Here is a 14,252-nt window from a genome sequence, read left to right on the forward strand (position 1 = left end):
TCTTATTTACTAGTAGCTGAACATTTGAAAACAATGTTGGTCAGATCCCTTGGGTCTGTGCTTAGGATAAACACACTGAAACATTTGTATGAGGCAGCCACAAACATTCATATGCATGTGAAAATGAAACCACTCACCTCTCTCCTGAGACATTGGGGACTGACTGAGTGTGGAATGAGATCCAGCATCTGATTGGTTTCCTGGGGTCTGTGAAGCCATCTGGCTACCTGCAAAGAAGCAGAGAAAAGGAGATTAACATGATGTGTGTGCAAAGTGACAAATTACAATTCAGCAGTAGACTGAACTCTCTGTAGCATATCGTTTAGCTCAAGGGGTGAGTGACTAAAAAAATAATAAAGCAGGGCCTTAACAGCAGTGTCATGTTCATAAATGAGGGACAGAAGAATAACTTAAGTGGTAAGTGTCAGGGGCAGTGGCGTAGCGTAGTGGGGGCGGCAGGGGTGGCCCGCCCCGGGCAGCACTTTTAGGGGGCAGCAAAGAATTACTGTATATTTTAGTCTTTTAAATTGAAATACCTAAATAAGGGGCGGCGAAATTTTCCTCCGCCCCCCTGGCGGCTGACACCCACGCTACGCCACTGGTCAGGGGTAAACCTATTCCATTCTTGCAGTTTCCATTAGTCACTGGTGACAACACAGGACAACATCAAAGACAATGAATAAACTTTTGAAAGGAATCCTGAATCCTCCTCTGGGTAACAATGCCTAATCACAAAAAATGTGCATCACACATTAATCGTCAGAGTAGCATGACATCAGCTAGGATTACAACACAGGCTACTCATATGATATGTGCCATATTAGTCAGAGAATGCACTGCACATGTCTACTACACAAGCAACAATTTTAAGTCACCTCTACTAGAATGGGCAGGGCAGGGGCTCTGGGATCTGAGAAGTGATTGTACTCTATTGGGCCCTTAACCTGCAATTGCTTTGTCCTGGGTATGATGTTAATCTGCATCCAGCCCTGCATGTAGGCTCTCCAACCTGCAGGGAAAAGCCTGAAGGTTGGTGGCAGAATTGGCACTCCAGCCACCATAGAAAACCTCACACTGGTTCCATTCCATCTGAACTAGTGTGGTGCTGAGGTGTCACCCGTTGCATGGCTATACTCAGGTCCCATTATGGGATCCTGAATTGGTTTGTCATGTGCTGTGCGCAGCAATGCACTGTATCAGTGTGTGCTCCTAACCTCTGAACAGAGAAGCTCATAGCCACTTTGTTGGGATGTAGAAGAGATGATCTTGGTAGACACAGGACCACATGGTGCAATCATTAACTTGCTTAGATCTGCACATTCAAACTCTTAAAAAGTTGCATAAGAATTTAAGAAGAGTTTGGTCACAAAAAATTCTCCTTCAACATCTCAACACTCAGCAACACACTGAAGGCAGAGGAAGTGATCAAAAAAGCAGCATGGACTGTTCTTCCCCATTTACTGTATCTCACGACCTAGATCTTCATCCATTAAATTTGCAGTTCTTTGAAGCCCCCCAAAGATGCTATCTGTTAAAAAGTGAACTTACGGGGGAAAACTTGGGGGTTGGTGAAAGGATTAGCATTCTAGCCACTATAACAAACCTTTCCAGTGTGGTGCTGAGGTGTCATCCAAATGGTTTGTTGTGTGGTGGGTGTGGCAATGGGCTATCAGTGCATGCTCCTAACCCCTTTTTCTCTAATAGAATAAGTTACTACTAGGAATAGACTCAGTAATCAGATTCCTATGTACCTCTGCCAAAAAACTTTCTGGAGTTAACAGTAAGCAATCAAAGTTTTCAAGCAACATGAGAATATGCTGCATTTACCAGCCAGGTGACATTCTATGACAAAGGGTTAGCCTAGAGCAGGGGTTCTCAAAGTTGGTGATCTCAACTAATTAGCTGGTATTTTTTTCTCTTCTCTTATTCTACATTAAGAAAGCATAAAGCATGATTTTTACATTTTAACATATTTAGAAATATTTCTGCTTTTGCTATAGATTTAAATGCTTTAGTCACTTTTGATGCTTTCATTATATTTTACCCTTTCTCTGTGCAGTTTGCTCCCTTCATTGTATCTTAATAATGACAATTAAAAAATGAGCTAAGCTGACACCCAGGCAAATGACACTAAATAATCAAAGGCAGCAACTACTTTAGCGTCAGACCCAATAATTAGAAAATAATATATTAACTAAACAATTGGAACACCCAGAAAAACAGAATGAAAATCAAGATGAAAATATTGTTAAAAAGAAAAAAAAACATTCCCATATAACTGCTTAGTACATTATATATATACATTTTTTTAACCAAACTTAGCTTTCTAATTTCTATATTGTTCCCAAAACACAGAATCTGGGAAATAAGAGTCCAATTAAAAACAGAAGCTGGTTGGAACAAAACCTGCAGACACAGTGGGTCCCCAGGAATGACTTTGAGAACCCCTGGCCTAGAATAATGGACTCTAAGTTTCTGTTGTTTATTGAGTATATTGACATATCTGTGTAGGTTTTTCAGATTACTTGGACAAAAGGCAGGAACCAGCCCAGGACATTGTAACAGTGTACCATATGTAAACCCATACAAATACCATCACATAGGACCTGGGCACTGTCTTGAGAGGTGTATACCTAGTCACTGTCATCACTGATCACACCTGGTCACTGTTAACAACAACAACAACATTTATTTATATAGCACATTTTCATACAAATAATGTAGCTCAAAGTGCATTCTCTTCTTTTCTGCACAGGTTTTCTGTCCCAGAGACACACTGCCCTGGCATAGGTATGCATGTGGTCAGAAGGTATGCAAAGTTGGTCATTGTCTGTATGCAGTCTGAAAGTTCTCTCAATGCCCATGTGAGAAATCCTCTGGATATTTGGATTATCTTCCCATATACAGACACTCCAGTTTTTACATGTCAAAGATGATTTGATTATCGGAGGTTACAAACTAGCCAGTGCGTATGTGCGCATATTTGTATGTGCGTATATTTTCTATCTTGGACCCTGGGCTGCTGGGATAGACTTCTGTCCCAAGATATCTAATTGGATTAAATTGGCATGAGACCATTATATTATATTATATTATATTATATTATATTATATTATATTATATTATATTATATTATATTATATTATAATAGTTAAACCCCAACTCAAGAAAAATAATCTCGACTCCTCTGCTTTTGAAAATTTTAGACCTATTTTAACCTGCATTTCTTATGCAGCTAAATGAATACCTCAATAAACATGCTATTCAAGTTTCAGTCGGGTTTTAGAACAAATCACAGTACAGAAGCTGCACTCGTTAAAGTAGTAAATTACTTGCGGGTAAATGCGGACAATGGCCATTTATCTGTTCTCATCCTCTCAGATCTGAGTGCCGCATTTGATGCCATTGATCACAATATTCTTAGAAATTGCTTGAGTCAATGGGTGGGCTTCTCTGGCAGTGTCTTAAATTGGTTTGAATCCTACCTGGCAGGTAGAACAATCTTTTGTTAGTTGTGGTAATTATACATCAAAGACACATGATATTCTAGATGGTGTTCCACAAGGCTCTTTCCTGGGTCCGCTGCTCTTTTCGATCTACATCCTTCCATTAGGTCTGATTATTTCGGGGCATAATGTGAACTACCACAGCTATACTGATGATACACAACTGTATTTATCAATAGCACCTGATGACCCCGACACTAACACAATCTCTTACTTGTGTTTCTGAGTGGATGAGTAGCAATTCTCTCAAGCTAAATAAAGAAAAAACTGAAATTTTAGTGATTGGCAATAATGGATATAATGAGGTTATCTATACTAATAAAAGGCAAAGCCCTCACTCACTCACTCACTCACTCACTCACTCACTCACTCACTCATCACTAATTCTCCAACTTCCCATGTAGGTAGAAGGCTGAAATATGGCAGGCTCATTCCTTACAGCTTCCTTAGATAAGTTGGGCAGGTTTCATTTTGAAATTCTACGCGTTATGGTCATAACTGGAACCTACTTTTGTATACTGTATACGGCCATAGCGGGCAGCTCGGTCGCCGTGGGAGGTGGAGTTACGTCTTGCATCTCGCATCATCACGCCTCCCACGTAATTGAGTGCCTGCCCATATAAGGCCATCCGTCAGCGGCAATCCAATAGAAACACTCTGCCACGAAGGACTGTGCTCATGGAAAGGAAGATGAGATGGTCAGGGTGGCGTTTGGCACAAACTCAGCGAAACTGCGAGAGAAACTTTTAAGTACCGGGGTCTCAGCTAACATTAAATAAAGCCATGGAAAGAGCTCCAAATAGCGCAGAACAAAAAAGCGTTACACAATTGAGAAGGCAGCAAAACAATATGAAGCGTGTGACACATACAAGCATATTCATAAGTGCAGCTACTGCGGAAACAAAGCACACGGTGGAAGAAGTTAATGTCCAACTAAAGGAACACAGTGTAAAAAAAAAAAACCCGTGCATACAGTGTGTGATGTCTCAAATAAAAAGGAAGACGACCTGTTTGTTGATGCAGTAAGAAAGGAATCGATAAATGAAACCTGTTATCTTTACAACGTTTGACAAACACGGAATGTAACTTGAACACAACACATCCTCCAAATACGAACCTGATTGAAAGAAATAATGATGATCAAATCCTTGATGACAGCAACACTCATAACAGTCACAAAATAATTACATTCACAATCATATTACGTTATTTTTAAAATGTTCCCTTTTCTTTTTCATAACTTATTTGACACACTACTTCTCCGCTGTGAAGTGCGGGTATTTTGCTAGTTATATATATATATATATATATATATATATACCCCGATCTACATACTGTGAAATAAACGAACCACACGCCATGGCGTTAGCCGACTTGCTGACCAACCACAAGCGTTACCTGGTAGGTAACCACCCATACAGTCAGATTGTGATTCAGACTACGAATGCCTTGAATGTAATTAAATTAACGAGCCACACGCTGTGGCGCAACATTAGAGGCTTCGCCTCTGTTGCTGATCCCCGAGGTTCGATTCCTGAGAGGGAGTGTAGTGAGTGTGTACGCCTGATGAGCCCAGAATTAGGGCGAAACATGTGTCGTGTACTCTTTTGCATTATTTGACAGTAAAAATTATTTCACCATTCTATGATCTGCACCGTGGTGGACGTTAGCCGACTTGTTGACCAACCACAAGCGTTACCTGGTAGGTAGCCACCCATACAATCGGATTGTGATTCAGACTATGAATGCCTTGAATGTAATATTACCCTGATCTACATACTGCCAAATAAACAAACCACACGCCGTGGCGCATCGTTAGAGTCTTCGCCACTGACGCCCGAGGTTCGATTTCCGAGAGGGACTGCAGTGAGTGTGTACGCCTGATGAGCCCAGAATTAGGGCGAAACATGTGTCGCATACTCTTTGTATTATTTGACAGTAAAACTACATATATATATAATTATATATATACAGTAATCCCTCCTCGATCGCGGAGGTTGCGTTCCAGAAATGAAACAGCTCCTCTGCTCACATCTCCTCCGTCAGGCGCAGAGAACGTCATAGAGAGAGAGAGAGAGAGCGAGATTAAAGCAAACAATCAAAAAATCAATAAGTGTGTTTTTGGAAGCACCGCGATAAAGCGGACGGCATTTCTTAGAGGTGCGTTCGTATCCACTAGGCAAACAGCTTCTGTGTAAACAGCACCTCTGCTCACATCCCTCCGTCAGGCGCAGAGAATGTCAGAGAGGGTGAGAGAGAGGCAGAGACAAGCAAACAATCGAGCACCGCGCAGGAAGCATATCTTATAGCATTGAGGAGTTTTAGTTAATATGTAATACATGCTGTGATTGGGTAGCTTCTAAGCCATCCGCCAATAGCGTCCCTTGTATGAAATCAACAGGGCAAACAAACTGAGGAAGCGTGTAGCATAAATTAAAAGACCCATTGTCCAGAAATCCAAACCAGCGAAAAATCCGTGATATATATTTAGATGTGCTTACATTTAAAATCCGATAGAGTGAAGCCGAAAGTCGAGCGATATAGCGAGGATCACTGTATATATATATATATATATATATATATATATATATATATATATATATATATATATATACAGTGGTACCTCTAGATACGATCACCTCTGTATATGAGAAATTCAAGATAAGAGGACAGTATGAGTGAAAAATTCGGATCAAAATACGAGCATTGGCTCGTGTAACGAGCCACGAGCCAGGCTGTGGTTATGCGTGATGCGTTTCCCAATCCGCCTCAATTAGGGGATTCACCCAAGCTGACGCTGCCAGCCCGTCAGCTCACTCAGTGTTCCTTGTTCTCCCAAAGCGTGAGGATCTACGCGTTTGTGTGCTTGTGATTTCATTGTTTCGCTGTAGCAGTTCGCGGTATAAGCATATCCAAAAATATTGTGGACATGCAGACGGAGAATAGGAGACGATTGCCCTCAAGAGGAGTACTAGGGTGTTGTACCGTGTTAGCCATTATGAATGTAGAGAAAAGCCAAGCAAAATGACACCTTTTCCTCATTGGCTAACTAAAAGGTGATTACAATATGCAAGCTTTGATTACATCTTGCCTGAAGAAGGGGCCTGAGTTGCCTCACTATACAAGCTCAAAGCTTGCATATTATATATATGTGTGTGTGTATATGTAGATATGTGTATATATATATATATATATATATATATATATGAGAGCACAATATATATATCTAAAATATATATTTGGATATAAGTAGTGTGGCGGCACGGTGGCTTTATGCAGTGGTAGCGCTGCTGCCTCGCAGTTAGGAGACCTGGGTTTGCCTCCCGGGTCCTCCCTGAGTGGAGTTTGCATGTTCTCACCGTGTCTGCGTGGGTTTCCTCTGGGCACTCCAGTTTCCTCACAAAGTCCAAAGACATGCAGGTTAGGTGGATTGGTGCTTCTAAATTGGCCCTAGTGTGTGCTTGGTGGGTGGGTGTGTTTGTGTGTGTCCTGCGGTGGGTTGGCACCCTGCCCAGGATTGGTTCCTGCCTTGTGCCCTGTGTTGGCTGGGATTGGCTCCGGCAGACCCCTGTGACCCTGTAGTTAGGATTCAGCGGGTTGGGAAATGGATGGATGGATGTATGTGTGTGTATATATATATATATATATATATATATATATATATATATATGTGTGTATGTGTGTGTATATATATATATATATATATATATATATATATATAACAGCAACACTCATAACAGTGACAAAACAATTACATCGACAATCATGTTACATTATTTTTAAAATGTTTCCTTTTATTTTTCATTACTTCTTTAACACACTACTTCTCCGCTGCAAAGCGCGGGTATTTTGCTAGTTAGAAATAAACTTGATGCACTAGGATTAAAAGTCAAGATGGAAGTAAAGAATTTAGGGGTAACTGTTGACTGTGACCTGAATTTTAAATTACATATTAATTAGATCACTAGGACAGCATTTTTTCACTTATGAAACATAGCAAAATTGAGACCTCTTATATCATTGAAAGATGTGTCTGACATCTTATATTCCAAATCGTAACCTTAGATCTTCAAATGAGTGTCTGCTTAGAATTCCAAGAGCTAAACTTAAAAGAAGTGGTGAGGCGGCCTTCTGCTGTTATGCACCTAAATTCTGGAATAGCTTGCCAATAGGAATTCACCAGGCTAATACAGTGGAGCACATTAAAAAACTGCTGAAAACACATTACTTTAACATGCTTTCTCATAGCTTCATCTTAGTTAAATCCTAATGCTCTGTATATTCAATTAATTATCATTATTATTCATGGTGACTCCAAAATCCGTACTAACCCCTACTCAATCTTCTGTTCTTTTTCCGGTTTTCTGTGGTGTTGACCTGCGCCACCACCACCTAATCAAAGCACCATGATGTCTCTACATTGATGGATTAAAGACCAAAAGCCTATGTGACCATCATCATCAAGTCCTTCCATGAGAACCCTGAATACAATGAGGACTGATCATTTATGTTAGGTAGAATGCCTAGAAGGGGCTGGGCAGTCTCATGGCCTGGAACCCCTGCAGATTTTATTTTTTCTCCAGCCGTCTGGAATTTGTTTTGTTTTTTCTGTCCTCCCTGGCCATCGGACCTTACTTTTATTCTATGTTAATTAGTGTTCTCTTGTTTTAATTCTTATTTTGTCTTTTTTCTCTTTTTTCATCATTTAAAGCACTTTGAGGTACATTACTTGTATATAAATAAATGTTGTTGTTGTTATTCCTGCATTGTGCTTGTTGATGTCAATGTAAGTAACCTCAAATTAAATAAGATAGAAAATGGCTGGATCTTTGTCTATTGGATCTGTGATTGTCTATAAATTGTTTCTATATGACTGAATGTGTGCTGTGATGGACTGGACCTTTTTCTATTGATTTATTATGTCAAAAATATTGTAATCACTATTATGTTTATAATTTCTAGTATGAATGTCACCTCCAAGTGGTATTATGTACTTGCATTCTGTATTATTGTTGTTATGACGCCACACCATTTCAAGGTGTTTGAACTGACATCACGTTGATGAACATGATATTAAAGGCAAGCCATGCATCTGAAAGATCATATGATCTTTCTTTATAAAAATAAAGAAACCATATCTCTTGAAAATATGTTTTGAACACAATAAATTAGAACTCTAAGATTGGTGATGATTTGCGATTGTGATTTTGAATTTATTTAGGACTTTTTCGGTTGCAGTACTCATCTTTGATCTACTAGTGTAATCAGCCATACTTCTGTGTGACTTTGTTTCTGTCACTTTACCACAAAGATCGTTTCTTATTGAAGGCAAGATCTGAACAGTAAAGGAAGGCTATGACTAGTTATTGCATAACACACAGTGCTAGTTCTGCTCCCTATGATCCTGGATTTCATTATGAAGGTTTAGAAGTGTAAGTGAGACTGAATACATCTTGTGAGATTTCTTCTTCTTTCTAAGTGTGCCTTCAGAGTAGGGCATTTGAGGACTTTCATATAGTACATCTGCAAGTCAATTCTAGTAAAGTGATGCAAACAAAGCCTTTGTTAGGCTCTTGTTACACAGCAGTAACTGACTAATAGATGCTCATCGTTAACCCCCATTCTAAAGTGCTACTCGATCATTTAGCGTGCACGTGTTTCTGGATGTGGAATGAAACCAGAGTCTACCACCTGACGTTCTGATCTTGTTTATTTATTACAGGAATTTGATAATCCAGAGCCATGGGCACAAGGTAAGAACCAGCCCTATCAAGCACCATCACACAAACATCCATTTCGGACCAATACAGGGTCACTAATAAAGCCTAACATTCATACCTTTGAAATGAGGGAGGAAACTAGGGTTCCCACAGTGTACTGTGCAACTTTGCCAAGACAACTGTGAGACAGAGGAGCTAAGCACTGTACCACCATGCTGACCTTTGCTTGATTTTTTTTTTTATTTGTTAGCTGATGAAGGACTATAAAGGTTTCTGCTGCATGCTGACATGCTCATATAACATTTTTGATGGCTGTTTCTTGTATGATTTCCAGTACTGCAAGTTTTTAATATAATTATATTTTAGGTGGGCATACAGAGATGAATAGTGTAAGGAAATAAAGCATGCAGGCATAGTGCAACTGCTGATTTATTTTGTCAATTTCAAGACTATAAACACCAAGACATTTTTTGAAACATGGTGTGTATTTGTTAAGTCTGAAAATGTATTAAGATGCTGTTTTAGCACAGCAGATTGCAGGAACACTGTTATTTTGCACAGCACTAGTTGTAATGCGAGTGAAACTTTACAGTTAGCTCCTTCGGGTTCAAAAAGGCACTGCAAATAAATAAGCTTTGGTGAATATAAAAAAAAAAAATGAAATGAAAAAAAAAATTAACTGTGAAACCTTAGGATTTTGTAGAAAAATCATTTGGCTCTCAAGTATACCAAATGCAACTTCAAAACCTCTTTAGTCAAATTAAAAATGTTTTATTTAGTAAGTTCTGTTCCCTCCTAGGTTGGCATAAGCAAGTGCATTATGCCTATAGGGAAGTATTAACACAGCTAGAATCACTTAAGCAGAATGTGAATAATTAATTTGTAATTAAAATGCTCAGAATTTGGAAGGCATTTGTGCTAAATAACCTAAAATAAATACAAAGGGACAAATCACTACTTTTTAATGACGGTGTTTTCACTGCCATGGATTAGTGTCCTGTATTGTTAAAAAAAAACAATTAACAAGTTCAACAGAAATGTCAGCAGCAAGGACCCTTTGCTCAGTTAGGAAAGAAGACATCAAAAGCCTGCTGCACCAAACTAAAATCCATTTATACGGGTGTTGTAGGCTATATGACAAAATGGCAGGTTTAGTCACCTCTGAAAATGCATCATGTGCAATTCCTGGCTCATAAGACCCCTCTACATCTGGCATTGACTTGCACTTTTGGTGATCCAATGACTATCAAATAAAAATCTGGTGTAAATTCACTTGTGATCATTCAAAGGTGGTCAGAAAAAGGATCGGTGGCTACATTTAACACAAATGTACATGTAAATACATGTTTTTTATTGTCTTTCCATACACAACAGCATTTATTACACATAAGATGAAACCGATTTCAGTTTTATGGGGAAAGCGTAATGCCATTTTAATGCAAGGCACAATGTAATCTCCCTAACTTATACCCAGGTACCAAATGCATGTTAATGTCCAGTATAAAGGGGGCCTCAGACAGCTGATAGGAGATTTTGAACATGAGTGTGTGTGTAAGCTGGAATTCGCTGCTGAAATCTAGAATCTTGTGTTCAGGTTTGACTTCCGTATTGCAAAAAAAATACCAACCGGACCAGTACTTAAAAAGTCCAGAAATTAGCTAATAAGTTGATTCCTATACTGTGGGCTATGATTTACGTGTCTGATCTTTTCAGTTTAGCAAGTAAAAGAGGAAACAGATAGAAGTGATCAGAATTATGAAGGGATTTAGCAGGCTGAACGCTAGCTGTTACCTTAAAATGAGTTCTACAGCTTTACACACAAAGCAACACACAGCATACGTTACCAAAATGTGTACGTGGGTATCTTTCAGTCACAGCTAGATGATTTTTGAAAGAGTTAGGTGAACAGAGTTTGAGCAGCAAGGCTGGGCTGAATGGCTTAGTTTCACCATAACGTGTCTTATGTTCTCCTTACTTGTTGATGGACGTTTCTAAAATGGTTGAGTTCTACTTCTTCATTTCATGGTTTATCTTCCTACTATGAATCCTTCTATTTTTCTGCATTTAATAGTTTTACCTACCTTAATAAAATGACTCTCATTTTTCAAAGCCTCATCTGAGGCAGGTTTGATGCCAGGCTTTTTCCAAAAAGCTTCAGTCAGGATTAAAATAGGCAGGCAAATTTCTGTCAGAAAAGCCGTAGTAATTGGGCTACAATGGTGCTATAACATTAGTTTCAAATGGATTATTAATTTCACATCACTTATTTTCTATTGGTACTTTTGTTCATCTTAAATTTCAACACAGAGACATGAAGAAGGCTGCATAAACAGTGGCATAAAATTCGTTAGAGGAGTTGATATCTAGACAAGTGTTTCCCAACATTTGTGGTATCACAACCCAGTTTTTCTCATTGAAGTGTGTTTGTGACCCAACAGAGGGCAGGGTCACCCTTCTGTGATTTTAGATTGACCCACTGGGACCCCCTCCATGAATTTAGGATGCACTTCAGTAGGGGTGGAGGGAATTTCCTGCGCGATCACCAGAGTGTCAGATGAATCAAGCTTGATTGTCAATGCTTTTCCTTCTTGGTGAGTCGAGCACAATCGTCAGAGCATGGGTTTGTGGAGGTCGTCCAGGCTTAGCCACGATGACCCTGTGATGCTGCCATTTGTGAATGAAGCGCAATTGTCAAGGCAGCGGTAGGGGCGCAGCCCTCCTAGAATGCCTCACATGTTGGGAAACAATTCTGATTCAACCATTCAAATGCAGGTCACATTTAAGTTGCATATATCTGAATTGGATTTAGTACCACCTACAAATGGGACTGTTTCATTCTGCGAAAAGTCTGCTGTGTTACAGCTAGGCACTGCCTGCTGGTGGTGAAGATGTTCAGGTTGCAAAGCTCTCATTTTGTAGAGCAAACAAGAGAGACCTCCCCCATTCTGTGAATGGAATAGCCTCCAAACTGCCAAGGTGTTACTATAGGTGTGATTCAGGCTCCCTGCTCCTACATGTGGCTGGACTACTACAGAGGTCTAAATTCATTCTAAAAAGTTCTGATTTAATGGGTCTTTTTGCTGTTCACACTCCTCCAAACAAATCAGATGTGTGTCATGTATGAGTGAATTAATCGGAATTGCAGTGCAAATGTAGCCTCAGTACTGAACAAATTAAAGTTGCAAAGAGCTGCAAATATTGATTTGTTAGAAGGTGGTTAACAATGTTTGACAATTTGACAGGGGATTAAAATTTTTCACTCGAAAAGCTAAAAACAACAAGCTCTACCACGTAAGTTGGCTGTCTGGATGCTGGGTATTCCTGCCATTTGGATTTTACTGAGATATGCACATATCTAAATAGCAAGTGAGTAAGCGTACCCATTTCAAGGATTTACCGCCTGCTGGGGAAAGATTACTTTCCACTTTTACATAATACTTTTCATGTTAGTAGAATCATGACAGCTCATAAATCCAGGTTTCTAGCACTGTGTTGAAATGAGACAAGACTTTTACATTATTACCACCTCTGAACTTGACAGTGTTATGTACTTTTTTTCTGTTTTTCTTTTTATGGCAACATGATTCTGTTAGGAAAGGTGGCACATTGCTGATGCTGAGCCATTCATAGAAAATACTATAAACAAATCTTACTCTCCATCTTCCTGCATAGAAGGCACTCTAGTCTGCTGGCAATACTTGTGAACTTTATTATTCATCATAACACATTAGTAAGGTCAAAAATGCAGAAACATCCATAAAATAACGTGACTCTGTAACCCATTTTAGGACATTTGAATGTAATGTGTAATCAGGCATGGATATACAAAAGTGAATTTAATACCTTTATTGCACTGCAATGAGCAAGTGTGTCAGTGATAACCACACCACAACCTAACTTATTCACCAGAAATCATCTGACAAATAAAGTAAGTGCAGTGAAACTTACTACAAATACACAATTGAGGTTTCTTGGGTTAGGTTGATTGAAAAGAGCCCTTTCTCACCATTTTTTGTCAATATTCAGATTTTCAAATTGGTCCCATTTGAGTGATCTAGTTGTAAAGGGGGGCAAAGAATGGTCTTCACTTTAAAAGGCAAAGATTGTTTCTTTGCATCATATACACACACATGCACATTTGTTAGCTAGCTTTTCTCTCAAAGTCTGTCATCTCAGGGTGAGCCATCAAGTTCCTTACAGCCATTCTTCAAAGACTGTAACGCTTCTAGTTGCTTTACAGTCAAACCGCATTTTATCTACCTCCACATCGTTCTCAATATTCAACATTTTTCCATTATTCTTTCAAATGATGTGCTCTATTGCTATTAAAAGATGTGATTCTGCATGTTATAGTGCAGCATACGAAGAAAATTGCTATTCACCTCAAATTTCCTTTTTTGTACTTTATTCTGCAGTCAGTTTTCAGTGCTGGTTGCAATTCTTTTTAAGAAACTTGGTGAGGGCCGACTGAGCTGTCACATCCCGTTTGGTAAGGCACACCAGCATTAACAATGGTAGAATATAGCATTTATAAGCATGCAGATTTGGATTATTAAGGATTAATGCTTTCTGGGATTGGCGTCAGCTCTTGGTTTGTCTCATGCCTCAACTGATTCTGCTCTTCATTAGTCAACGACAGAGCCCATCAGGCAACTGACTAGCTGAATTTTCTGCAACTCGGAGACACACTTGGCAGCACGTAACAGAAGACTCATGGATGTTGCACTCAGAATTAACTTGGATAATGGTAGTCGGGCTTCATTACAATTCATCTTTGCATCTTTCTCTGTGAGATTATAAGGTGTTGTACATCTTCATGAAGCAGTCCAATCATCATTCACACTACTCACAATTTCTTTCATTGAATTACTTTCTTTAACACCTATCTGCAATTTTCTCCTGTAATCCACCTTCATTATTTTCGTTCTTATCAAAAATATCTTCAAAAAACCTGTTTATTAGTTAAAATGATTTTAAATTGCAATATGCTTGTATGAGTGCAAACCTTTTAGTATTGCTGTAATAC

At 39.1% G+C, this 14,252-nt stretch overlaps 1 protein-coding gene across 4 annotated transcripts in view; it reads right to left on the reverse strand.

Annotated features, from left to right (window-relative positions):
- Window positions 1-14,252, reverse strand: part of arid1b (AT rich interactive domain 1B (SWI1-like)) — a 717,470-nt gene that overhangs the window by 222,161 nt on the left and 481,057 nt on the right. For all 4 annotated transcript variants that reach the window (XM_039748144.1, XM_039748142.1, XM_039748145.1 and 1 more), the window contains exon 6: window positions 138-227. In XM_039748144.1, the coding sequence (XP_039604078.1) occupies window positions 138-227 (90 nt within the window). The remainder of the gene's footprint in view (window positions 1-137; window positions 228-14,252) is intronic.

This window comes from Polypterus senegalus, chromosome 3 (genome assembly GCF_016835505.1).
Source record: "Polypterus senegalus isolate Bchr_013 chromosome 3, ASM1683550v1, whole genome shotgun sequence".
In the NCBI taxonomy this organism is placed as follows: Eukaryota; Metazoa; Chordata; class Cladistia; order Polypteriformes; family Polypteridae; genus Polypterus; species Polypterus senegalus.